Source organism: Rhinatrema bivittatum, chromosome 5, assembly GCF_901001135.1.
Source record: "Rhinatrema bivittatum chromosome 5, aRhiBiv1.1, whole genome shotgun sequence".
Taxonomy (NCBI): Eukaryota; Metazoa; Chordata; class Amphibia; order Gymnophiona; family Rhinatrematidae; genus Rhinatrema; species Rhinatrema bivittatum.
The window spans coordinates 206,929,670-206,956,382 of NC_042619.1; the positions used below are offsets into that span (position 1 = coordinate 206,929,670).

The 26,713-nt window shown below is 42.6% G+C and overlaps 1 protein-coding gene across 1 annotated transcript in view; it reads right to left on the minus strand.

The window, feature by feature from the left end:
• Positions 1-26,713, minus strand: part of DMD (dystrophin) — a 3,148,630-nt gene that overhangs the window by 981,406 nt on the left and 2,140,511 nt on the right. The window contains exon 45 of the mRNA XM_029603105.1: positions 13,755-13,930. Coding sequence (XP_029458965.1) covers positions 13,755-13,930 — 176 coding nt within the window. The remainder of the gene's footprint in view (positions 1-13,754; positions 13,931-26,713) is intronic.

Consider the following 26,713-nt stretch of genomic DNA (forward strand, 5'->3'; position numbering starts at 1 on the left):
TGTAGTTTCCCAGATCGCCACTAGAGCCCTTTTTAAATATGGGGGTTACATTAGCTATCCTCCAGTCTTCAGGTACAATGGATGATTTTCATGACAGGTTACAAATTTTTACTAATAGGTCAGAAATTTCATTTTTTAGTTCCTTCAGAACTCTGGGGTGTATACCATCCGGTCCAGGTGATTTACTACTCTTCAATTTGTCAATCAGGTCTACCACATCTTCTAGGTTCACCGTGATTTGGTTCAGTCCATCTGAATCATTACCCATGAAAACCTTCTCTTCAGTAAACACAGAATAAAAGAAATCATTTAATCTTTCCGCGATGGCCTTATCTTCTCTAAGTGCCCCTTTAACCCCTTGATCATCTAACTGTCCAACTGACTCCCTCACAGGCTTTCTGCTTCGGATATATTTTTAAAAGTTTTTACTGTGAATTTTTGCCTCTACGGCCAACTTCTTTTCAAATTCTCTCTTAGCCTGTTTTATCAATGTCTTACATTTAACTTGCCAATGTTTATGCATTATCCTATTTTCTTCTGTTGGATCCTTCTTCCAATTTTTGAATGAAGATCTTTTGGCTAAAATAGCTTCTTTCACCTCCCCTTTTAACCATGCCGGTAATCGTTTTGCCTTCTTTCCACCTTTCCTTTCCACCTTTCTTAATGTGTGGAATACATCTGGATTGTGTTTCTAGGATGGTATTTTTTAATAATGACCACGCCTCTTGCACACTTTTGTAGCTGCTCCTTTCAGTTTTTTCTATTTTTCTCATTTTATCAAAGTTTCCCTTTTGAAAGTTTAGCACGAGAGCCTTGGATTTGCACACTGTTCCTTTTCCAGTCATTAAATCAAATTTGATCATATTATGATCACTATTGCCAAGCGGCCCCACCACCATTACTTCTCTCACCAAATCCTGTTCTCCACTCAGAATTAGATCTAAAATTGCTCCCTCTTTCATCAGTTCCTGAACCAATTGCTCCATAAAGCTATCATTTATTCCATCCAGGAACTTTATCTCTCTAGCATGTCCCGATGATACATTTACCCAGTCAATATTGGGGTAATTGAAGTCTAACACACAAATTCTCTTAGTGAAAAATCCCACGATTTAAATGAACCATATCAAAGCACGTGGTATTGAAAAGTTAAATCATCACATCGCTATACAATTTTATCTTATGTATTAGGGACCATCATACCACCCACAGTGCTCACAAGTCAGACTTGCATTTCATGCACTTTAACGGGGTCACATTTAATCAATTGGTCCAGATGAAAGGCATCAAAGTTCAATATTGAGTATTTTTATGCGTTTTTTTATATATATTTAAAAAGAAGAAACTTCCCTTGTTTCTGAGTTATCGGGGTTGCTTATCCCGTAGCTGTCGGGGAAACAGCTACGGGATAAGCAACCCCGATAACTCAGAAACAAGGGAAGTTTCTTCTTTTTAAATATATATAAAAAAACGCATAAAAATACTCAATATTGAACTTTGATGCCTTTCATCTGGACCAATTGATTAAATGTGACCCCGTTAAAGTGCATGAAATGCAAGTCTGACTTGTGAGCACTGTGGGTGGTATGATGGTCCCTAATACATAAGATAAAATTGTATAGCGATGTGATGATTTAACTTTTCAATACCACGTGCTTTGATATGGTAATTGAAGTCTCCCATTATTACCGCACTACCAATTTGGTTAGCTTCCCTAATTTCTCTTAGCATTTCACTGTCCGTCTCACCATCTTGCCCAAGTGGATGGTAGTATACTCCTATCACTATAGTCTTCCCCGACACACAAGGGATTTCTACCCATAAAGATTCAATTGTGCATTTAGTCTCGTGCAGGATGTTTATCCTGTTGGACTCTATGCCATCCTGGACATAAAGCACCACACCGCCTCCCGGGTGCTCCTCTCTGTTATTGCGATATAATTTGTACCCCGGTATAGCACTGTCCCATTGGTTGTCCTCCTTCCACCATGTCTCTGAGATGCCAATTAAGTCTATGTCATCATTCACTGCTATACATTCAAATTCTCCCATCTTACTTCTTAGACTTCTGGCATTAGCATACAAACATTTCAAAGTTTGTTTTTTGTTTGTATTTTCATTCTGCTTTTTAATTGATAGGGATAAGTTAGAATTTTTTAGCTCAGGTGAGTTTTTAGTTACAGGCAGTTGGACTACTTTTCTTATTATTGGAACCTCACTGTCAGGATGCCCTAATTCTAATGCATCATTAGTATCCTTTGAAGATACCTCTCTCCGAACCATGCACTGCTGAGCGACTGTCGACTTTCCCCTTTGCTCTAGTTTAAAAGCTGCTCTGTCTCCTTTTTAAAGGTTAGTGCCAGCAGTCTGGTTCCACCCTAAAGGTGGAGTCAATCCCATTGGAAGAGACTCCCCCTTCCCCCAAAAGGTTCCCCAGTTCCTAACAAAACTGAATCCTTCTTCCTTGCACCATCGTCTCATCCACGCATTGAGACTCTGGAGCTCTGCCTGCCTCTGGTGACCTGCACGTGGAACAGGGAGCATTTCAGAGAATGCTACCCTGGAGGTTCTAGATTTAAGTTTTCTACCTAAGAGCCTAAATTTGGCTTCCAGAACCTCCTTCCCACATTTTCCCATGTCGTTAGTGCCCACATGTACCACGACAGCCGGCTCCTCCCCAGCACTGTCTAAAATCCTATCTAGGTGACGCGTGAGGTTCGCCACCTTCGCACCAGGTAGGCATGTTACCAGGCAATCCTCACGCCCACCAGCCACCCAGCTGTCTACCTTCCTAATAATCGAATCAAAGATGGGATTTAAGTTATATAGACTTTTATATCCTACCTCCTCCTTACTTCCTTTTCTTCTCTCTCTCTCCATACACTATTAGGGTGATACTTTTAACTCCTCTTCTCCGAATCTTCAGTAGATTCACATGGACCCTGGATGGGGTCCAGCTCCTCTTCCTTCTCCCTTTTCTCCTTCTTACTCTCAAAGGATGGCAGTATGTCATCTTCTCCTTGGATTTTGGTGATCACAGATTCTTCTTGCATGAAGAGAACCTCTCCCATTAAATTTAAGAGCAAAATTAAATAAGTTTAACTGAATCCCAAGTGTTTGGGAACTCTAAACTTAAATAAAGTAATTTAAAGAGTGGACTGGGAGAGTGGAAAGAAATTCCCATTCCAAATAAAAGATCTCCATGGAAGTTTTAAGTTAATAAATAGAAAAGTCAGATCACAGTGAAGACATACTGTCTCTGGAAGAAACAAAGGGAAATCCATGAAGCAAAATGGTGATATGGCTTTATGAACCAGAGGGACACATCCATTGATACCTTCTACATGGAGGAGCTGTTCCTCATTAGGCTCCCACACCAAATGGTATATTCCTGACTAACTTTAATAGGGAACTAACAGGATCCCTACATACGGACATACTATCAAGCAACTTTCAAGAATAACATACAGTACTGGAGAAAACTCTACCAAAATGTGTAAAGCACTTTAAATAATTTCTGTCTGTGTTACCCGGTGAAGACAAGATAACTCTAAAAAATTAATGTATTAAGTTAGTCCAAGAAAAAGGTATCATCTACAACTTGTTTGTTGACCCTTAACTCTACATATCCAAGTGGACTAACATGGCACCCCCACAATACTATCTTTAGAAACAGAATGGAGCAGTCCTCCCACTGCCACTTTAGATTGCTTCCAACAGGATCTCATACTCTTAATTATTCTTTGTTTGCAGGCTCATGCATCAGGGCTTGACAGCCTGGACAGGGCTTTAAATTTACAGGCGCAAAACTTCTCTAAAGCAGCCTAGAGCTCTGGAAAATCTGCAATCCTCAAAAGGGAAGCAAGAAAGAAAGAATGAATGACTTCAGTAACAGAGGAAAAAAAAATCCAAAGAAATGAATAAAGAATTTAACAGAAGACACATAAGAGCATAGGAACATAAGAAAGGCCATGCTGGTTCAGACTAAGGTCCATTAAGCCCAGCATCCTGTCTCTAACAGTGGCCCGTGCGGATTGCGAGTACCCAGCATATCCCATAAAATAAACTAATTTCCGTTATTTGCTCCCAGGGATAGCAAAAGCTTTCTTTAATCTACATGACTAATAATGTTTTATGGACTTTTCCTCCAGAAACCTGTCCAAACCTCTTTTAAACCTCGCTATGCTGGATGTCTTGACCATGTCCTCTGACAACAGATTCCACAGCTTGATTGTGTACTGAGTAAAAAAAAAGTACATTTTTTATTTTAAATCTCGTGGTTGTTAGTTTCATTGAATATCCCCTTGTTGTAGTATTATATTAAAGGGTAAATAACCATTATTTACCTGTCCCACCCAACTCATGATTTTAAAAACTTCTATCCTGCCCCCTTTCAGCTGTCTCTTTTCCAAAGCTGAACATCCCTAGCCTGTGTGGCCTCTCATCACAGGAGAGATGTTCCATCCTCTTTAATCACTGTTGTCACCCTCCTCTTTGTTGCGCTGGAGGTGGACCCTTGGCCTGGTGCAGGATTGGTACGGCCCTCTGGTTGGACCCAGAGAGCCCTGCCACCAGGAGGCGGAGCACAAGAGGAGACAGATGCTAGCTGGAGCTTCGCCAATAGCAACCCGGGGTTTCCGCAGGTTGAGCCCCTTGGGTACCCGGGCCGCCTGATCTTAGGTGGGTCTCCTAAAGAGGAAGCACAGGGGCGTGCCCACCACAAACAAGGGTGCGCCGTCGATGTCCAAGCGAGAATGTCCAGAGGTCACAGCAGGCCAAAATAGAGTGTCCGAGTGGATTGCGAGAATCAAGGCCAGTCCAGAATGGTCAGCCGAAGCAGGGGTCAGTACCTTTAGTCAATCCAGGAGTAGTCAGGTAAGGCAGAGGTCAAGTTCCAGGCTGCGGTCAGACGAAGTCAGTGGACAGGCAGAGGTCAAGTTCCAGGCAGCGATCACACGTGGTCAGTGAACAGACAGAGGTCAAGATCCGGACAGCAGTCAGACGAGGTCACGAGCAAGCAAAGGTCAGTACCATGAGATCAGTCCGAAGGGTACTACCAGGAATGGAGAGACAAAGGAGCAGGAGACGCTGGAACAGGAGACGCCGGAACAGGCAAACTGGATAACACCGGAGTGTACGACCCGATTGCCAAGGCAGGGATCATCGGTTTGAGCCCTGCCTTATATATGGAGTCTCTGTGATGTCATCAGCATGCACCTCTAGGGGTTTTCCCGCGCTTGGCCCTTTAAAGGGCTGCAGCCCGGCCGCATGCACGCCTAAGGGCGGGGCCGAGGACCCAGAGGACGCGGAGCCCTGAAGGGAGCTCCGCTGTGAGACCTGCATGGGAGACTGAGAGCGGGGGAGCCAGAGACGCTGCGTACTGGCTGCGGCTGCGGAGGAGGAGAGCCCGGAGCTCGTGGACGGGAGAGCGAGGTGAGCAGTGCTGGCCGCGGAGCGGACATGGCTGGGATGCGCAACACTCTTCACCTTTTCCAGTTCTGCAATGCTTTTTTTTTTAAATGGGGTAACCAGAACTGCATACAATATTCAAGGTGAGGTCACAATATCCCATCAATATTTTATGCATGAAGCTCCATTAACCCAACCATCTTTCTTGTAGTCAACAGATTTAAAAACTGCATTCTACTTTTCATGTACAGAATAAATGTTTTCCATTTAATGCCAACCTTGGCATAGCTCATGAAAAAAATCCTCCAATTGATTAACAATGGCATAGTGACTGGAATCATCTCTTGTGCATCACATATTGTAAGGATTTCAGCTTATTTCCAGGAACTGTGCATTTTTATTTGCCATTACTGCCTACACAGATCTCTCAGCTTTATCTTTTGTCTTCTTCTAGCTTTGATTGTTTCCTACAGTTGAGAATGAATCTTAAAAGCTCATAAAATAGATAGAGACAGCATAGGAAAACGATCCTCTTTTGTGATTTCTTTTTTTTTTTTTTTGCCTTAGTATAGTATCTCACTGCTTCCTCTCAATTGGTTGAGAAGTGGTATGGAGTCATTTAAAAATTGGACCAGTCAAAAACTATTTAAATTTACTGTTTTTTCTCATATGGGCACTCATATCTGATTAGCAAAGTCTGCAAAAAAAAAAAAAAAAAAATCTCATTTCCATAAAGTTGTTTTTACAATCCAGGACATCCACAATACTCTCAAACACACTACTACTACTTCCAAAATCTACAAACAAAAGCTAGCACCAGTTTATATTCACAATCAATACCCAAAGAAAAATGCTTTATGTTAGCATTTTGCCGTTAGTCATGAACCTTGGGGTTGTTTTTTTGGGGGGGGTTAAGAGAGGCAAGTTTGTGGTAGAATTCAAGGCCGAAATCTACTGGCAGATCCACTCAAAATCCAATTCAGATTTCTGCACATAGATTTCCTTCAAATGCACTCTAGATTTCCTTGGATTTTGACCAGATTCATGGGGAAAAATATCCAACTGATTTTTTTTCTATGGCTATCAGGGATACACAGATTCTGTCAATTCAAACTAGACAAATTTTTCTAGTTTAAATTAGACTCAAACTCATTTTTGCATTCTTTTTTGGGGAAGTAAGTAGGAGCGATTATGCATTTAAAGCCCTTAGTATTACTGGAGTTGGTTTTTCTATGTGTCTCTATTTTGCTAGATCCATCAAAATCCTTTGTAAGGAACAAGGCAGTTATAATTGTGGGGTCTGGATAGCTGAGGTAAGTGATGAGATACGGAGCTTTACACCTCCAGATTCTAAACAATCAGCAGCAACTGTGTGCCACCACCAGACTGTCAGTATCTTATCAATAAGAAACACTTGGTGGTATTGGCCCTAGGTGCAAAGAGATGGACGTCCTTATCATAACAAAATAACAAAACATGTGAAGTGGTAAGTAACCAATTCTGGAGGCTGGGAAGGGGGTGGGTGCATTTGGTTGGACTCCCAAAGTGGCCTCAGTTTTATCCAGGCTGGAAGGTCTGACCAGTCTCTGGAGGGGGTTTCTTTTATGTTGGACTGTGGGATGGAGATTGGGAGGGTGAGAGAGGATTCCCTTATGCTAACTGGCACTTACAGTTAGTGAAGTAGGATTTTGACATTCACAGTACACAGGTGCGCACATAATTCAAGGCCCATAATCCCCTTTAGCATGTGCCTTTTACTACGTACATGCTCTACATACTGTTAACTTAGTGATTTGGCCACAAATGCTAAAACAAAACCTTGCAAGTTATTTCATGATTTGATCCCTTTGAGCAGAACGTTTACATCTTTTTCCTTAGCATATGGATTAGATGTGTAGAGATCCCTACTGGGTTGCTACTAAAGGAGCACATTAATTACTTAAGTGCAAACAGCAAAGTGTTAGATTGAGTTGGGTTCTACTTCCCTCACGTGGAAAATGTCATGGTAGAGTCCTGTCCTATAACAACCCAAGGTATGGATTTTGAGTTACCCTTTCCAGAGGGAACTTGCTGTTGTGCTTGCTCCTGGCTATTATTTTGTTTTGTTTTGGGAAAAGGACCTTTCAGCTTCTTAGAAAGAGACCTGGGGCCTGGACCAGAAGAAAAGGTGCCCAGTATCCTGTCTTCAATAGTGGCCACTTCAAGTCACAAGTACCTGGCAAGTATCCAAATATTAAATAGATCTCATGCTATCAATGCCGGCAACAAGCAGTGGCCATTCCCTATTGATTAGTAGCAGTTTATGGACTTTTCCTCCAGGAACTTATCCAAACCTTTTTTAAACCCAGCTATACTATTTGTCTTAACCACATCCTCTGGCAACAAATTTCGGAGCTTAATTGTGCGCTGAATGAAAAAGAATTTTCTCCGATTTGTTTTAAATGTGCTACTTGCACATGTCCTTGTATAATCTGAAAGAGTAAATAACCATTTCATATTTATCCATTTCAAGTTCTTTCATGATTTGGTAGAACTCTATCATATCCCACCTCAGCCGTGTCCTTTCTAAACTGAACAGCCCTAACCTTTTTAGCCTTTGCTCATAAAGGAGCCATTCCTTGCTATTTATCATTTTGATGCCCTTCTCTGTATTTTCTCTAAAGCAACTATATCTTTTTTGAGATGTGGTGACCAGAACTGCACACAATATTCAAGGTACTGTCTAACCACTGAGTGATACAGAGGCATTATGACATCCTTCGCTTTATTTGCTATTCCCTTTCTAATAATTCCTAACATTGTTTGCTTTTTTAATCGCCACAACATACTGAGCTGATGATTTCAATGTATTATCCACTATGACGCCTAGATCTCTTTCCTGGATGGTAACTCCTCAAATGGAACATAACATCGTTAACTACAGCATGGGTTATTTTTCCCTATATGCATCACTTTGCACTTGTCCACATTATATTTCATCTGCCACATGGATGCCCAAATCTTTCAGCCTCTCAAGGTCCTCCTGCAATTTATCATAATCCGCTTGTGATTTCATTACTTTGAATAATTGTGTGTCATCTGGAAATGTGATCACTTGTTCCAGCTTTTGACTTTTTTATTTGAGGAAGAAATGTATCCACACTTCTCTTCCTCATGTGTGGGTTAACTAATGAAACTGGTTTTATTTTTATCTTTCATCTGAGTTCCTTTTGGATCCATCCTGAAAGAATGTAGGAGTTTCTCATCAGAAGAGACTCGATAACTCTTCATCGGTTACTATTGAATTCTCATTCATTCCAGGGAGGAGTTGTGGACTTTAGGAGAAGATCAGTGGCACTATTTGGATATAAACCACTATATTATCACATGGATAGTGAACAAATGAGATTGAACTGGGAAGTAAGAAGTATATTCTATTCATCTGGAGCAAGGCATGCAATATGGGACTTTATGGTGCATCATATTAACTGAGTTGCATCTGCCCTCATCCTAAAATTTTCAAGTGGCAAGGATCAGGAATGACAGAAAAGATTCATTAAGCGTTACAAAGTCACAGATTTATTGAAGAGCCAAACATGTAAATAGATTATATTGCATGAGGAGTTGTAAATAGTCATTTTCACTATTCCACCACTAATTGACAGTAAAGCCTTGGAGATCAGTACCTTCCCGACAGGGAATCTTGGAACAGAGAGAGGTTTTAGCAAGTGTCTGGGAAAATCTGAATAGTTTAAGCGTTGAAGAATTGAGGGTGGCCAGTGGAGTCCTCAGTGAGGACCTCAGCCCAGGGATTACAGATGTGTGATCATGGTTTGTAAGATTTATTCTGTAGGCTCCTTAGGAAATTAAGCTAACTCAAAGAAACCATCATCAATAACAATGAATGGAAAGTCAGCATCTAGACATAGTTTAAATTGTTTGAATGAACCTACAAGGCTGGACTGGAGACATGTTTTTCAACTACAGTAGTATTATGAGCGCACTAAGTTGTTCATTCATGGTTTGCCCCCTCAATATCCATGCCATACTCTCCGCTCTTCATTTTGAAGTTTATTGGATGTGCCCTATTTTAAACGTATTAGACTAGCTGAGTCATGTGAACTTAAGTTCAATGTCGCAAGATCTATGCTTTGGAATGATCTCCATGAAGTCCTAACGAATGAAACTTCATTCATTTCTTTTAGAAAACAACTTAAATGGATTTATTTTTCCAAGCTTTTATCAACTTAAACTGAATGAACAGCCAGCGCTAGCAGTCTTAAGAACATTTAAGACAATATGCTTTTACGTTTTTAGATTTCTTTTAGGTCTGGGTTTTAATTGTATTCTATGATCTTTGTGTTAATGACTGGCAGTTGAATAAGTGGCTTTTCTGTCTAAGGGGCTTAATATGAATAATACTCAGTGTTGCATTAGGTTGTGAGACTTTTTCAAGGAAGAAGTGTCATCTCACAATCAACCCAGGTTTAAAATAGTAGACAGTATTTCAAGATACAATAATGTCATTTGAATATTTTTCTTATTTTATATATTTGAGTGTTCTTAAAGTCATTAACGCAGTGTGCTCCAGTTTGTTACTTTATTATTATTTGTAGGTCATGTTGTGCTTCACTTATTGTGGATGTAATCTGCTTAGAGTGCAGAACATAAATGACTGAAATAAATAAAATAAATCAACAGTTACCGCCAGCAGACAATGAGTGACAAGGCTTAAATTCTCCTCTGATAGAAAAAGCATTCCTCCCACAATCATGCTTGATTTTATACATTTTGCTCCCACACTAAAATAACAACGCATGATTACCAATCATGAAATGCCAAACCTTGGGTCAGCTAATTAAAAAGAATTCTGTGCTCATATAACCTTGCCATAGTAATATTAATTGCCCTGCCAATACTCAGTTCATTTACATGGGGGTCCAGTTTTAGAGTAATTTCTTTTATTGGTCATTGTCATAGAGAAATACTTGGGCTGCTGGCCAGACCAATTCAGGGCTATAAGAAAGCCCGTAAGGAGAGCTGCTGCTTTGCTTTTGGAGGGGATACCGCTGGCCGTCCGGTTCTGATATTTTCCACTGGATTCAGCTTTATGGCCTCACTATTCCTGTGCAGCGGGAGACACGATGCATTTACCCAGAATGGCTCAGATATGCGCTTTGGGGACTAAATCGCCGTGTCACGGATTCAAAGGGAAACCTGGAACATAATTCCCCTTCCGATTTTGAATTCAGGGCAGAGGCCGCACTGCAACAATGAGAAGCTCCAGTCCTCCGAGCGATTTGCTGTCTATTCTGCAAGGAGCAGGGTTAGTACTTGGGAATGTGCGTGCACCGCAGGGTAAACCCCAGGAGCTACGGCAGAAAGGCACTTTTATAGCCATGCCTGTGGCTGGGCCTTTAGACTGCTGCCTGCCTCAGGCACAACAGAAAAATGTGTGTGCACAGATTGGACACATGGTAACAGACACAAAAGGGGCTGAATTAGCATAAGTCTCAGGCTCGATTTTCTCAGCTTTCCAATGTGCTCCAAATGAAAGTTTAATGGTTTTTAAATTCAACAGTAACCTTTTCATGGATTAGTTTTATCCCCTCCAGTAGATGTGTGCATCTTTGCAGTTTCCATTCCTGGCAATTTGAGGCTGCGACAAGGTTTCAGTTCATTAGTGCAACAATGAACTGAAAGGTGAACAAACATCTGTAGGTGCCTGGTCCCATCATCAAATGCCACGTTGCAGCTTGCAGTCTCACGAGTCTAGGGAACAAGGCTCACGCTGAAAGAAAGACCTTTCCAGCCTTCCTCTAGCCTTTCTTCTAGAACTGCAGAGCTGCTGAGATAGTACCGGGCTCCAGAGGGCTGCCTTTCCAGAAGTCTTTTCATCCAATCTATGGTAATTATGCAGTGTGCTCAGAGCTGTGCAGCCACAGCCTCCTCACCTGCTTAATTAGAAAATGTGAAGCGCTCATTTAGTTTTAAAACCATTAAAAAGAAATGCATAAACTGCTGTTTCGAAGCATGCATGACCAGTGAAATAACGCTTGCAAAACCTTGCTTTGTATAATTGGGGGGTTTTTTTAAGCTCCTCTTCTGCAATATGTTTCTCCATAGAGGTTTCTGACTCCCTATCCTTTCATAATTTGCGATATCTTGTTTAATTGATGAAATAAGTGATCCAACCACAGCAAGGAATTCCCAAGCACCAGCGGGAGATCGCTGCACATGTAGCCAGTGACATCATCGCTTGTCTGTGTGTTTGGGAGAATTGTTATAGAAGGTAACCCGGCATGTGATGCCATTAGCTAAGTGACTGTAACGGGCAGGACCATCAACTCTAGAGAAACAAGATTTAATCTATATGTCTGTGTTTTACTGTATGGGCACCTAAGTGTGAGTGCATGTGCACATATCAGTGCAGAGCCTATGGAAGGAGGCCTAATGACTCTGTAGCAGTATGCGAGTGTGTAGGGCAGTAAATGTGTGTGTCACTAGGGGGTGGATTTTCAAACTCCTGAAGTTAGCGGATCAGCTTCTGCATTTCCCAAGCTCCTCACTCTGAACGGCTCCCAGAAACATTGAAAAAAACCCTCCCCACGCGACTGGCCAACACCCCCTCCTCCTAATCCTGAGGCCGGATTTTCATTTCACGGTGGCTCCCTTCCCCTTCCCTGAAATGCGTCACTCCCAGCCTCTTACCTATAGTGGTGCGTCTCCATCCCACGGTGGAGGTGTCAGCAACTGAAGAAAACAAATACAGTGCAGGGCTTGTAGCCTCCTGCTTTACGCTCAAGGCCCTGCTTCTTACATGGGTTTCCTTAGTAACAGAAAGCCTGGAGGGGTGGGGTGGTAGTGGTGGTAGTGGTGGTGATGGGGGGTGAGAGGGGAAAGGGACAGCTGCAGGCCCCGTACTGAATTTCTTTATTTAAGTTGCTTCCACCGTCGCCATAGGATGTGGACAGCACCACTTTAAATAAGTGGCTGAGAGGCAGGCCCAGACAGAGGCATAACAGCAGTGGCAATGCTCCGGCACCTAATCGAAATCTGGCACTGATGGCAGTTGCCTATTTCTAAATCCGGGTCATCCTAGCCCCAGCCCTGATTTATAACAATAACCTTCATCCAGCACCCCCTGCTCCCTAGCCCTACTGACTTGGGACTCGGCTCCCACTACCAATGTCAGGGCCAAGTCTCAGTGCCGCTGCCCCAATATGCAGCTGGTCCCTTGCAGCACTGGGAAAGCTGTGTACTGGGATGGTAGCGGTGGTCTGATGTCGGTGGTGGGAGTTGGGTCCCAAGACAGCAGAGTGCTGAATGGAGCCCGTGGAAAGGGCATGTGCAAAGTTTGGGGCTGGAGCTAGGAAAGGTGGTGCTGACTGGTGCCACTGGGAGGGATTTTTCAATGACTGGGGCTGATGTTTGGAGGGAGTGGTCTTTTCGCAGGTAGGTCCCCTGGGCTGAATTCGGTAAGCCTCCAGCAGCCAGACAGCTAGCAAGATTTTAGCTCGTCAAGTTAATTTAGGATCTTTTTCAGTCATAATCCAGTTGACGCTGTGACAGAAAAGTAGCCTGCACCCAACCAGCTAAAAATAGCCATTCAATGACTCTTTGACCCCATAGAGGGTCAATTTTCCAAAAGAAAAAGGATGCCTAATTTAATTGGTCACATTTTAGCCAACTAATCTAAGCTCATTTTTAGCCAAATTTAGGTGCCGAGCTTTTCAGCCGAGAATGGGCTTAAATCTCAGCATGCAAGTTATAGTCACCTAGAGTTAAGCCCTCAGACTTGGATTCCTAAACAGAAAACCAGCACTAGCCATCAAAGTCCTGTAACTTAAAGATCATCCCCCAATCTGTGATCTCCTTCCTTCTGGTCTGGCATCCAGCACATGAAACATCCCCTTCATCCCCCAAGTGTGATTGGTTGTGTCATTGTGCAAGTGTTTCAGAGAGTGCATGTGAGTTAGTGCATGAGAGTGAATGGGTGTGTTACTATGAAAGTGTGTTTGTGAGTAGATGTGTCAGTGTGTGAGTGGGTATGTCACTGTGGTGAGTGTGTTTTGTGAATGGGTGTGTTACTGTGTGAGTATGCAAACAGTGAGTATGAGTGGTTGTGTCACTGTGTGAATGAGTGTTACAGTGGTAATATTGAGTGTTTTAGTTTGAGAGGTTGCGTCACTGTGTGGTTTAGTGGGTATGTCACTGTGGTGTGAGTTCGCGTTAGTGTGAATGGGTGTGACACTGTGAGCATGTGTGAATGAGCGTTACAGTGGTGACACTGATTGTGTGTTAGTGTGAATGGGTGTGTCATGGTGTGAATGTGCAAGCATGTGTGTGTGTTTGTGCTATCCTACCTCTTTCTTCTCTCTGCCAACTGTCTGCAGACCTGGTGCCAACGAGAGTTCAGACAGGCCAGCTTTTCCTTGAGAGCCCTGGCATCAGCAGCTGAGCACTGCTCACTGATTTCTTGGCCCGTTACATTCAGTGCTCTGATGACAGCTTCCTGCCGTCCAATGCCATCCTGAAGCTCCTGCAAAAGATTCAAACACGGCAAAATGAAGTCAGGCGAGCACCAGCAAAGACAGAAATCCTGCCTAACAGGGAAAGGAACGCACAACTGTCTTCTCCTGCTTTGACCAACAGCAACCAAGGCAAACGCCTTCCAACACCCATTATATCTTTAGCAACTCCCTGCTCTACTTTCTCAGCTTCCATGAAACTTTTTGGAGCATTCTGGTCTGCTTTATGCTGCTATAATATACAAGGATCAATTAGCAGGTACATCCTATTCTATGATCCCACAGAGATAACACATGAAGGCAAGGTGATATAGAAAGAGGCATATAAAGTATGCATTATGTGATACAGCCCAGTCTGTACATGTCGGATAAAAATCCTCCAGAAAGTTCGGAGGGGCACGATATTGCTAATATGTTCTGGCCCTGCGAGGAGTACGCTAGAGCTGGATCCTGTGCAGACCGTCAGCCTTCAAGCACCAGAGAAGTACGGGCGGCCCGGTGCAAGGGTTTCCGGGAGAGTCTGATCCTTAGAATAAGCAGAATTTAATGTTGCTGTCAGTGTGTGTGTGTGTGTGTGTGTGTGTGTGTGTGTGGGGGGGGGGTTGGCTGCAACCTGTGACGCAAACTTCAGCTGCCAGGCTCTTATGCATTTTTTTTTTTTTTGTAAGCCAAGCAAACCAACAGTCGCAGGCCAAAGTCAGCAGCGTTTAGTCATTGTAGTGCCGCTCGTGCCGCTCCCCCCCCCTTCTCCCCCCCACCACTACGAACCTGGCAGTCAGGGCAGTTCTGGAGACTGCTCAGAATGAAACGGGTGCTCTCTCACAACCCTTCTGAGGAGGCACTTCCCGCTCCAGCAAAGGCAGCCCAGTGCTTTGCAGTTTATTTAGTTAGGCATTCATTTTATTCAACACCCTTTATCCAGGGCAGCTAATGGCAAATTTTAGTCTTCTAGACAAACAGCGGTGTCAGTCATGTGAGATGGCAAACTACAGAGCTGACAGCTGAGAAAGGGAATGCTTTAAAAGCTGCAGGTAGAATGAGATTTGGTTTTCGGAGGGAAGGCCATGCTGGAGAGGAGAAGCCGGTACAAGGTTTCCGATTTACCTATACAACTTCAACATGTGGCACTTCCCCCTCCCCCCGGCTAACACCAGTGCTGATGGGTCCTCCTTTCCCCCTCAGCTCCTTCTGATGCTGTCCCTTATGCCCTCCTCCTCCCTTTCCCAGTGACTCAGGCCTCCACCATAGCTGCCACCCTGCCCAGCTCCTCAAATGGTAAACTGGGCGGTCACACAGGCACCTGCAGGCCAGGACTGTGAACGGCTGCACGCTCGCCGTTTATGTGGCAACGTGGCCCTGCCTCTTCCCTGCCACAAACTGCGGCCCACAGCCTGATCCATGAGGAGGACATCAGGGAGGATGGGGGGCGGGGCGGGGGGGAGAGGGGAGCAGACGTCTAGTCTTGCTGAGTTGTACTAACCCCGAGAATGCACATGCAGACGGTTCAACGTTGGATTGTGGATTTCGGAGAGAGAGAGAGAGAGGACGGGGTATGCAGAAAAGAGAAGCACGTTACAGTGTGCACAACAGTCCTCCATGTCCCACACCCCTAGAGGCAACAAGAGTAGAAAACCACTACTCTTAGAATTAAAAAAATGCATATGAGAACATTAAATACTTTCCCATAATCAGATACTTTAACTGACAATAAAATATTTTTACCTTTTGCTTTTTTCCCTACATTGTACTGTTCTCTCTGCTCTGCTTCCATCTTCTGGCTTCTCCCCCCCCCCCCCCCCCCCATGATCCCTCTGGCTCTGTTCCCTCCCTCCTTATATCCTGCTCTCTTCCCTTCTGCCCCGTTTTTCATCCCCAATCCCACTCCTTCAGCCTGTACACCTCCCATCTTCTGAAATCATTCTCTCCCTTTCTCCCACACTCCTGCTCCACTCTCTCCCCTGTGGCCACCTCTCTGTCTTTCCCTCCCCCTTTGGCTATCCTTTTGACTCTCGCCCATTTATTTGGTCTCCCCTGCTCATCCAATCCTCTGCAACCCTCTCCTTCTCCCCTGTGGCTCCCAGCCATTCCCCGTGCCCCCCCTCTGTCTCTCTGCAGCAACAGCAAGCAATGCAGTTGTAATAAATTCCAGCAGGAGGGGGACCCTCTTCGCTACACCATTATCTCTTGGCTGAGAAGCCTCCAAGGGTGTTAGGGTTAGGAAGTGCTGCAAACTAAAAGGTTATTCGGGCATTAAAGCAGAAAGGGGAGGCATAAGAGAAGTAAAACAGTTTATGGTACACTTTCATCTCCAATGACTGTAGTTGCCAGAGAGAAGAGAAGAGAAGAGAAGAATCCAAGAATTAGCAGTTATAACTTTTCTTCACTCTCCCTTTCCCAGGAAAAATGTAACCCCCACTCCCTAAGCTTTCCTGCCCCCTACTCATAACAGCACAGAAGGAGAAGTGACCAACTCAGGATCCTTTCAGAGACACAGACACAAAGCAAATCCAACACTTTAAAAATAATCCAGGCCGTGGTATAATCTGTACGCAGATAGATGTGAAGACAAAATGATTTACAGCGCTGACAGTTCTTTGAGTTTATGGGGCCATTAGGATCTGGGCTTTTTTGCTGGGAGCTGCCGCTCTCTGCTGCCACTCTGTGCAGAAGTACGGTATGCATAGTCCCTAGCACCAGCTCTGCCAGCAGCAGGGAAACAGAAAGAGGCCTGGGTGACATGAAGCTGACCTGCTTAGAACAGATGTTTCTGCTAGGGGTAACAGGAAAACACAGCAGGTAAGTAGGGAGTGTAAGCTCGTGGATGCATTTATAAGTTAAAAGATAAATATTTTGATCTGATAATACATAGCTTTAAAGGGAGCCAGCGGAGCACTGTGAGAAGCAGGGAGGCATGTAAATAGCATGGATATTAATGAAGTAATCAACAGCTTTGGAGGACTTTGAGAGGAGAAGGAGGAGCAGAGTCAAGAAGGCAAGAAAAAAGGCTGCTGAAATTGTCTGCCCAGAAGATAAAAAAAAGAGATGTGAGGGAGAGCAGCAGGAATAAAAGAGGAGGAGGTTTCTGATTTGTTTGAATATTGTTCAGTTTATGACTGAGAAATGAGCAGGTTGGGGGCTCCCCAGAAAAGCATAGGGTTAAAAATAATGCCTAGATTCTTTGTGGTCTTGGAGAAGGAAAGGGGTGATAAATCGATAGATATAGAGATATAAGTTACGGATATTGGGAAAAAGAGAACCTTGGTCTTGAATATATTTGAAGCCAGAAAATGGGGCTGCACGATAGAGAAAACCGAGGAGATACAAGAAGACAAGCAAATGGTAGTGGCTGAGGCAGAGGAACAGAAGTGAGAAACAGGAAAAATCAGACTGGGTCACTCCAAAAGCCCATCGAGCCCAGCATCCTGGCTCCGACAGTGGCCAATCCAGGCTACAAATACTGGCAGGATCCAAAGATTAGATCCAATCCTTCTTGCTCATAGCCAGGGTAAGCAGTGGCTTTTCCAAGTCTACATGGCTAATGGTTCATAGACTTTCTCTTCCAGGAACTTGTCTAAACCCTTTTTAATCCTCTGGCAACAAATTCCACAGATTATTTTTCACTCACCACATAATTACTTTCTCCAATTTTGTTTTAAATATGTTACCTATTAGCTTTATGGCGTATCCTCTAGTCCTAGTAATATTGGAAAGGGTAAATATCTGTTCCCTGTTTATCAGTTCTACCCCACTCAATATTTTATCGAAAATCTACCACATCCCCTCTCAGCTGTCTCTTCTCCAGGCTGAAGCGCACTAGCCTCTTTAGCTTTTCTCAGAGGGGAGCCCTTCAATCCTCTATCATTTTGGTTGCCCTTCTCTGTATCTTTTCTAGTTCTGCTATATTTTTTCTGCAATGGGGCGACCGGAATTGCTCACAATAATCAACATTCGGTCACATCATGGATCAATACAGAGGCATTGTGATATCATCTGTTTTTCTTCTTTTACTGTACTTTTCTAATAATACCTAACATTTTATTTGTTTTGGGGTTTGTTTGTCCACCACGGTGCACTGGGCCAAGGGCTTCAAAGTATGGTTCACAATGATTCCAAGATGCTTTTCCTGGGTGGTGGCGCCTATTATTGACCCCCAGCATCGTGCACCTGTAGTTGGGATTATTCTTCCTTCTATGCATTGCTTTGCCCTTGTCCACATTAAATTTAACCTGCATTTTAGATGTCCAACTCCCCCAGTCTCCCAAGGTTCTCTTGCACTCTCTCACAATCCTCTCATTATTTAACATCTTTGAATAATTTTGTATCATCTGCGAATGTGATAGCTTCCTTCTTCACTCCCTTTTCCAGATTATTTATAAATCTATTAAAAAGCATTGGTCCTAGTACCGATCCCTGGGGCACTCCACCGTTTACCATTCTGCATTGTGAGAAATGAACATTCAGTTAGTTGTACTCTGTTTCTTATCTTTTAGTCAGCTATCAGGCCAATGGCTTTTTAATTTTCTGATGAGTCTCTCTTGAGGGACTTTCTCAAACACCTTCTGAAAATCCAGATACGTTATATCAATCAACTCACCATGGTCCACATGTTTAACCCCTTCCAAAAAAATTCTAACAGATTTAAAAGGCAAGATTTCCCGTGGCAAGATTTATTTATTGAAATGCATAGACCTCCTAATCCTAAGCCCTAGGCAGTGAACAAAATAACATCCATAATTATTAAAACCAACTAAAACAAAACAATAGCAAAGCATGTAAGCTCTGTGAACCAACTCATGCCAGAAGAACAAAACACTGCCTTTACAAAAACATCTGCGTAAACAAGTAAGCTTTTAACATAGTCTTAAAGCACGTTGTACAGGCAACTAAGCTCAGCTCTTAAGATAACGAATTAAAAAAAAAAAAAATCCTTGTTGGCTATGCCCTATTAGTCTGTATCTAACCAAATGATGAAATGAGTGAACTCATCCCACAGAGGTAGATGGAGACAGTAAAGGAGCAAGGAGTGGGTGAAGACTCAGAAGCCCAGTTATTCCCATTGGGCGGAACATGGCTGATCTGGAAGCCAGGACGACCGCCACTGCAGTGTCACACCAGAGATGCTAAGAGAAGACAGTTTCAGAAGGTTGAGTGGTCAACTGTGTCAAAGGTCACAGACAGATCGGGTAGCATAGGAACTGTAGACAAACCAACCAGGTGTGAGTGCAGCAAATGGTCCTGCAGGTGAAGTAAAATAGATTCTATTGAGCGAATGGGAGAGGAAATCCAGAGAGAAGAGGGTATGTACAGGTAGTACTGTAACAACCAATGCAGGTTTATCGCAGGGCATAAAGTGTACTTTTTGGTATCTAGCTGCAATGCTACTTGGGCTATTCAGAGCATTCACTTGTTTTTTTGCTCTTTTTGTTAGCCCTATTCCTAGGCCTCCTTTTAATTTTGCTGAAGATTGCCTTATAATTGTATATTAGCATCCAGCACTTAATGTGGCCTCTTTCCAAGCCACCCTCTATTCATACCATTATATAATCACCCTACAGGCTAGTGCTGGGAAATGTTTCCAGTAACATGCAGCAGAGCAGTGGCTGAATTTACTCAGATTCATGATGGGAGGAGGCGGGCAACGAAGAGGCTGGCTTTCCAAAAGCTTAGAACATTTATTTCTTTGAAAAAGCATTTAATTATTGATTGAATTCCTTACAAAGTGCATTGGCATGATCACTGATTTAAATGGCACCTTCCATCATTCATCACAGAAACTAAAAATATGACAGCAGTTAAGGAGCACTGGGCATATCCCAGGCTGCCCAATGTCACCTCTGGTGTACTATGACAGATCCCAGTTGATCTCGGTCTTTCTCCTCAATTCTTATTCCAGGTCTTCTTGAATTCCACCAAAAAGCGAGAAGGGTAGCTGAGGCGCCAATTATTTAATTCATGCATATAGGCAAAATATGGAAAGCAAAAAACCAAGAGGGAGCTTCCAAGCACAGGTAGATCAAGTGACTTTCTGGAGGTCACACAAGGACAGATGTAGCATCCAAACCTGACTTCAGATGTCTCTGCTCACTGAACATCAAAAACTTCAAATGTTCTTGGAGTTTAATCTCCTAAATCTTTAATTACAAGAAATATATTAGCTTTCAGTCTTACCTTACTAAATTGAAAATTAAAGTCTGGCGCTTTTGTGCTTTATCCCCTGGACTCTGAAAAGCCTAACTTTAAGATCCAAGTAAGCCAGAATTGTTTTGGAAAGGAAAGATTAACACCATCTGCTCTGGGAATTGAACTAATTTTCTCTGGAGTACAAAAATCAAATTCACCTTTTTGTCCTTACATATCAATTTAACAAGTCCTTTCTTCTCCCCGCTACAGAGTGCACATACTAAGGAAGGTCTGCAGCAAATCCCTTCACCCTGCTAACTTTGCAGCAAATAAACCAAAGAAAAGCCCAAACAGCTGGGAGTCACCTTCCTCCACTTCACAACCTGAAGACAACACGCAAAGAATAGGAAAACAATGGGAAAGGTTCTAAATCAGAGAGGGTGAAATGCTGCCGGTTACATCTGAATATCCATCAGGAATGAACGGGCGAAAGGAGCTTGGTTTGGATAATCAGCTATGTAGCAGGCTGCACAATCATTCTGATAAATCCAGGCTATTTCCATCTACGCTAAGGTGTGCCCAGAACCTGGACTATCATGGAGTACTGGTCCATCCTGAGAATATGGCTATGCAACGGCTTTGAGCTTTGGACCGGAATGTCTGGGACACCAGCCCTCCAATCGATTTGCAGGTCTCTCATGACATCACACCAGGGAAGACATCACGTGTCTCCCATGTGCTCTTCCACCGTGGGAAAAAGATAAGCTGACTGCTGCCCTGCCTAGGTGTTATTTTAAATGCAGGACACAACTGTAAAGGGGATGGAAGCTAGGAATGCCAAGGATTGTACCTTGAAATTCTATTGTCTGGTGAGATGTGACTTTGGAAACAAAATTATTAGAAAAATTAAGAGCTGCTTTATGGTGTCATGGGCCATTGTAAAATTTTCTCTACTGCAGTGGGCGGATGTGGATTAATAATGCCTTCACTGGTGATGACAAGCACTGGTGATACTCGGCTATATTGGGACTCTAATTAATATCCATTAAATGGGGAAAAGAGTTGCCACTGCAACCCCAACACATCCATTTGAATTCAGTGGAGCTAACCACAGATTGGCCAGGCATCATCGAGAGGCTACAGCTATTGGCTGATATGATAAATCTTCATTTGTGCTGAGAAACTTTTAATAAAATTACAGAATGGAATCCTTAAAAAAAGTTTATATTTTCCCTTGTTGCAGCTTATAAAAACTTGTTATTGTCATTCAGCATTCATATTATATTCCCATGGTAATAATAGGTGGGATTTGCCATTAATGTTAAACTTCGGGTCTTCCATTAAACTAAAAGAAAAATATATACAGTATCAATTTAATGCTACATTTCCCTAATGCCAATTACAATAAAATCCCTATGAATGCTGCATATCTCCTTCCCATCAGTGCTAAATAAACTCATTATGATCTTTGCTAGTACAATGAATTTCAAATGGTTTTATAATGAGGGACATTTAATATTTCAGTACAAGCATCTCATCTCTTGCTCAGGGCTTATCTCCTTTCACCAGTCACTCTGACTCTCATTCATCACCTGACATTTAGGGGGTCATTTTCAAAGGCGCTGACACACATAAAACCCTGTTTTATGCTCAGAAGTGGCCCTACGACAGCAGCCACAGCAGGTCTGTGTGTTAAGTATATACGGGACACGATTTCATGACACTTTTATGCGCCACCATTCCAGGGAGTGGAGCAGGGGCAGGATCTGGATTTATGTACCCTCTTTCAATTTTCAAATGTATGTGTGTAAATCCACATGCATACAATTATGGCTGCTCATGCCAGGAGGGATTTTATGCGCACCACCAAATTCTCAAAGCAGATTGATGCGCTTAAATCCACTCTGAGAATTCTGGCTGAAGTCTGTGGGAAGAAAGCATCCTTAGACTTTAGTGTATGTGGGCTGTTTGGAAATTACCCCTCCCCCTCAACAAGAAATAGTGACGGCACACAAGTGTGTAAAGGTAGGAGTGACTCATGGGGAATTATGTGCACTGGAAGACGTCACGTGGATTACAATTTGTAACTAATAATTAGCACCAGCAGATGGGGCATGTACGAAAAGATTTTGTTGTGTTTTGATATCCTAGAGTCTCAGCTGAAGTTGAAGTGAAGCACACTATGATGTCATCAATCAACACTGAAGATGCTTTCCTATTGGACAGTGCCTCATGATGTTCTGTCCATACACAGTCACATGACACTGTGACATCACAATGTCTGATTTGGACTCAAAATGCAGAAATGGATCTTGAGATACAGAAAAAGAGAATATGATAGCAAATAAGAATCTAAGGTCCATCCCGTCTTCTAAATTTAATTCCTGGTGCTGTTCCATAGACCCCAGTTAACCTCTTCACAAGCAGGAATCTACTGTGCTTATCCCATGCACTCTTGAACTCTGTCACCAACCCAGGGAGGCTGTTCTGTGCATCCATCACCCTCTCTGTGAAGAAACATTTATTGATTTTGCTCCTGAGTTTGCCTCCTTGGTGCCTAATATCATGACTTCTTCTTTTAGGGCATTCTTTCCTCTAAAAAATTGTTTCTTTCTAGTGCATTATTGATACCTTTGAGATACATGAATGCCTTTTAAAGCCCCCCCCACCCCCACCCCAATCCCTCTTTTACACAAGGTTATACATATTTAGGTCCTTAAGTCTCATTTCATAAGACTTTTTGGTGTAGATCCTGAAGCATTTTGGTAGCTTTTCTCTGGACCACCACACCACTCTATATCCATTTGGAGGTATGGCCTCCAGCACTGGACATGTTATTCTAGGTGAGCTTTTACCAATGCCATGTATAGAGGTATTATCATCTCTGTCTGTCTACTGATTATACCTCTCCCTAGGAAGCTCAGCATGCTTCTGGCACTGATCTGCAACCTTGAGATCATCAGACATGATCACCTCCAGGACTTTTTCCAGACTAGTGTACCTCAGTATTTCACCCTCCCATTGTGTACCACTCCCTTAGAATTCTGAACCCTGAATTCCTGATTCTGCACATTTTGTATTGAATTATAACTGTCAAGAACTCACCCAAACCACAAGCTCTCTTAGATCACACTTTGTTCTTTCTACACCTTCAGAGGTGTCCACTTTGTTGCATATGTTATTTTTATGATTATTTACGAACCTTCATAAGCAACCTGTAATGATGTCTAGAAGCAGTTTATAAAATATAACAAGCATAAAAACAGACTCAAATAAATAGAAGCCCAGGCGCAATATTAACAGGTCTGCGGCATCAGCTGAAAGCCTGGCTAATAAGCCACAATTTTACAGATTTCTGGAATTTCATATAGTTTGACTCTGATCATACGTCAAGAGGGAGAGCATTTCATAGGGCAAGGGCCTGGTAACTAATGTTATCCGTAAAACAGCAAACGTTTCCACTACCCACTCTGCCATACTGCTCACAAAGACACTGAACACAATCGGCTCCAGAACTGATCCTTGGGGCACTTCAGTAATCTGCCTCTTTCCTCAGAGTAAATTCCATTTAGCACTATCATCTGTCGCCGATCATTTAAACAGTTTACCACCTTAGAATGCACTCCTAGACAGCTCAGTTTATTTATGAGCCTCCTATGTGGGACAGTATCAAAATCAACCTCATTAACTAACTTTCTTTTCTTTTTTAACCATTGTCTTGCTTTATGAAATACCCCAAGTCTCTTGTCCCATATGTCTTATTAGATTGCAAGCTCTATTGAGCAGGGATTGTCTTTTTTGTGTGTTTGTACAGCGCTGCGTATGTCATGTAGCGTTATAGAAATGTTAAGAGGAGTAGTAGTAGTAGTAGTAATCCAAGTGTACAACATCTAGCACATGCCCCTGACTGAATTCTCTGATCATTTTTCTAGCATGATCATCCTTTGGTAAAATGATGATGCCTTGGATCCTGCATTCTAATGGATTCAAGATACTTCAGTATCCTATCCCAGATCCTGAGTTCCCATAAAATCATAGGACATATCCCTTCTGGCTCCAAAGCTTTATCAACTTTTAACTTTGCTACTTCCTTGCAAAAATACCCCTTTCTACTCTCTGTGGTCCTTCTCCAGTCCCTTCTTTAGTGAACACTGAACAAAAGTATGTATTTAGCATTTCTGCATTTCCCTTGTCATCATCCACATTCCTCCTTTTCATCTTAAATCCTACCTTTTCAAGACCTTTCGCTGGCATACTTTGAAAATAGTCATCACTTTGCTCTACAGCATTATCTCTCTTTTCTTCTGTTCGCATATTTGTTATCCTGACTACCTTCCCGATTTTCTCAGCTTTCCCAGATATTCTTTCCTGCCATCTTCCTTCTGCAAACATTCAAACTTTCTGATTGCTAATCTTTTTGCCTTTATTTTTTGTTACCTTTGAAAATTATACAAATCTCTTTCTCCTCTTAGTTTTATGTACGCAACGCAATGTTGCTGGGTTTGCCAAAAAGTACTTTACGGCCTTTGCAGATTTTACAAAATACTGCTGCACGTATATTAACAAATACAAGAAAGAGGGACCATATTACTCCAATTTTGAAAGAACTACATTGGCTCCCGATTGAACAGAGGATAATTGTTAAAGTTTTATGTATCATTCACAAGATTCTGTATGGAGAAAGGACAGATTGGCTGAACACAGCAATAAGATTACACATACACAACGTAATTTGAGATCATCAAACAAAGGTTTCCTCGTGATCCCGAATATTAAATCTGCCCATTTATGTGAAGTCAGGGAGCAAGCGCTATCAATTGCGGGCCCTAAATACTGGAATGAAATTCCCACCGACCTGAGATTACAGCAAGACAAGAAGAAATTTAGGAAAGATCTGAAAACATGGTTATTCCATCGAGCATTTGATGCGGAATAAATGGTAGTGTTCCCATGTAAGCAACTGGAATCTCTTTAAGGGCTTCACCTTTTATCTTATCTATCTTTACTTTTAATTTGTTTTAGCTTTATCTGTAATTTATAATTTTATATACTCTTGGGATTTTATAATTCATATTTAGATGGCATTTTTAGAAGTTTTATTTCTATTATAAATAATTATTGTCTTTAGTGATTTTTATATTTATGAGAAATTGTAATTTTTTCCTTTCTCTTTATGTTAATTGATGTATAGAATGTGAACCGTAGAGATGGACTTTTGTCTAATCAACGGTATAGAAAAACTGTTTAAATAAATAAATTCTTTTCTAATATAAAGATTTGTAGCCCTTACTATGAGGCCTATTTTACTAAAGCATGGTGTTTGTACCATGGGGAAAACCAGTACTGCAGTTAATGAATCCCACGGTAGTTCTGCACGTGTTGCTGTGGCTGGAAACTTTGTTCACTCCTGCAGTGCTTATGTGCTATGGTGGCCTTCCTCCCAACCCAGGGCTGCCATGTCTTAAAGGAGGGCAAAGGGCCCCAAAACTCACTCGCCCTGCCGCACTGGAGTGTTCCAAAACTCCTTGGGAGTCTAGTAGGGGCCCTTCTTCCTACCTCCCTCCCTCTCACATCCTGGCCCATGAAAAAATAAAAATTAAGAAGAAGCACCCTTAGGCCCTACCACCAATTAAGAAGTCTGTCCTCTTGATAAAAAAAAAAACCTCCTCCATCACCGTTCAGGACATTGTCCCAAATTTACTTCAAATCCTGGTGATGTAGTGGAAGCAGGAGCGACCCCCACTTGCTCCTGCTCCGCTTGTGCACATTTTTCATGTGAAAGAGGGATAAAGGAGTACCTGGGATGAACTGGCACCATTTTAAATAATTGCAAAGGCAGGTCAGGAGCAACTGGGATTTGCTCCTGCCCTCCTAGATCACCAGGATTTCAAGTACAATTTTTTCGGGGGGGGGGGGGGGGCAGTGGGATGGGAAAGGGGTAAGGGGCATTTTTTGTTAAGGGAGCAGCGCTATTTAACTGGGGGTAGAGCCTAAGGGGAATTCCTATTAATTTTTAGTTGCTTTGATTAGCAGGTTGAGGAGCAGGACAGGGTTTGGGAAGGGGAATCCCTCTAGCTCCCTGGGATTTTTGGAACACTCCGGGGCAGGTGCTTTTTTTGTGGCTGTGAAGCCTTTTAAATTGTGACCCCAGAGCATCTGAACATGCAGCTGGGGAAGAGGTAGCTATACTCCTTAGTAACGAAGCGCATGAAGATTTTTCTCATGCGGGCTACTGACTTGCATGGCAATAAACTGCTTTGCATGCATTTGAATGCAGGGCAGATCATTTGCATACCAGCAATGCACCAGATTTGAGGGCCAGGAAATACAGTAATACATAGGAATGAGCAAATTCGATGTGTTTTATCTATTTTTGTTGCACTAATGCATTTTGCCGCACAGTAAACATGAATGCCACATGGAAAAGTGTTAGTGCAGTTTAGTAACTAGGCACCTACAGCTCCTTATTATATAACACCCAGTTTTTTTACTATACAAAGATTTTCCCATCCTGCCAGAACTTCCTTAAGGTATGCCCATATTTTTACAAAGTTGGCACTCTTGAAGTCTTCGACCCTGACCTTTGTGTGACCTGTCTCTGCCATTGCTCTTATATTAAATCATACTGTCTGATGATGATTAGCGCTCAGGTGGCTGCTTATATAAACAGTGGG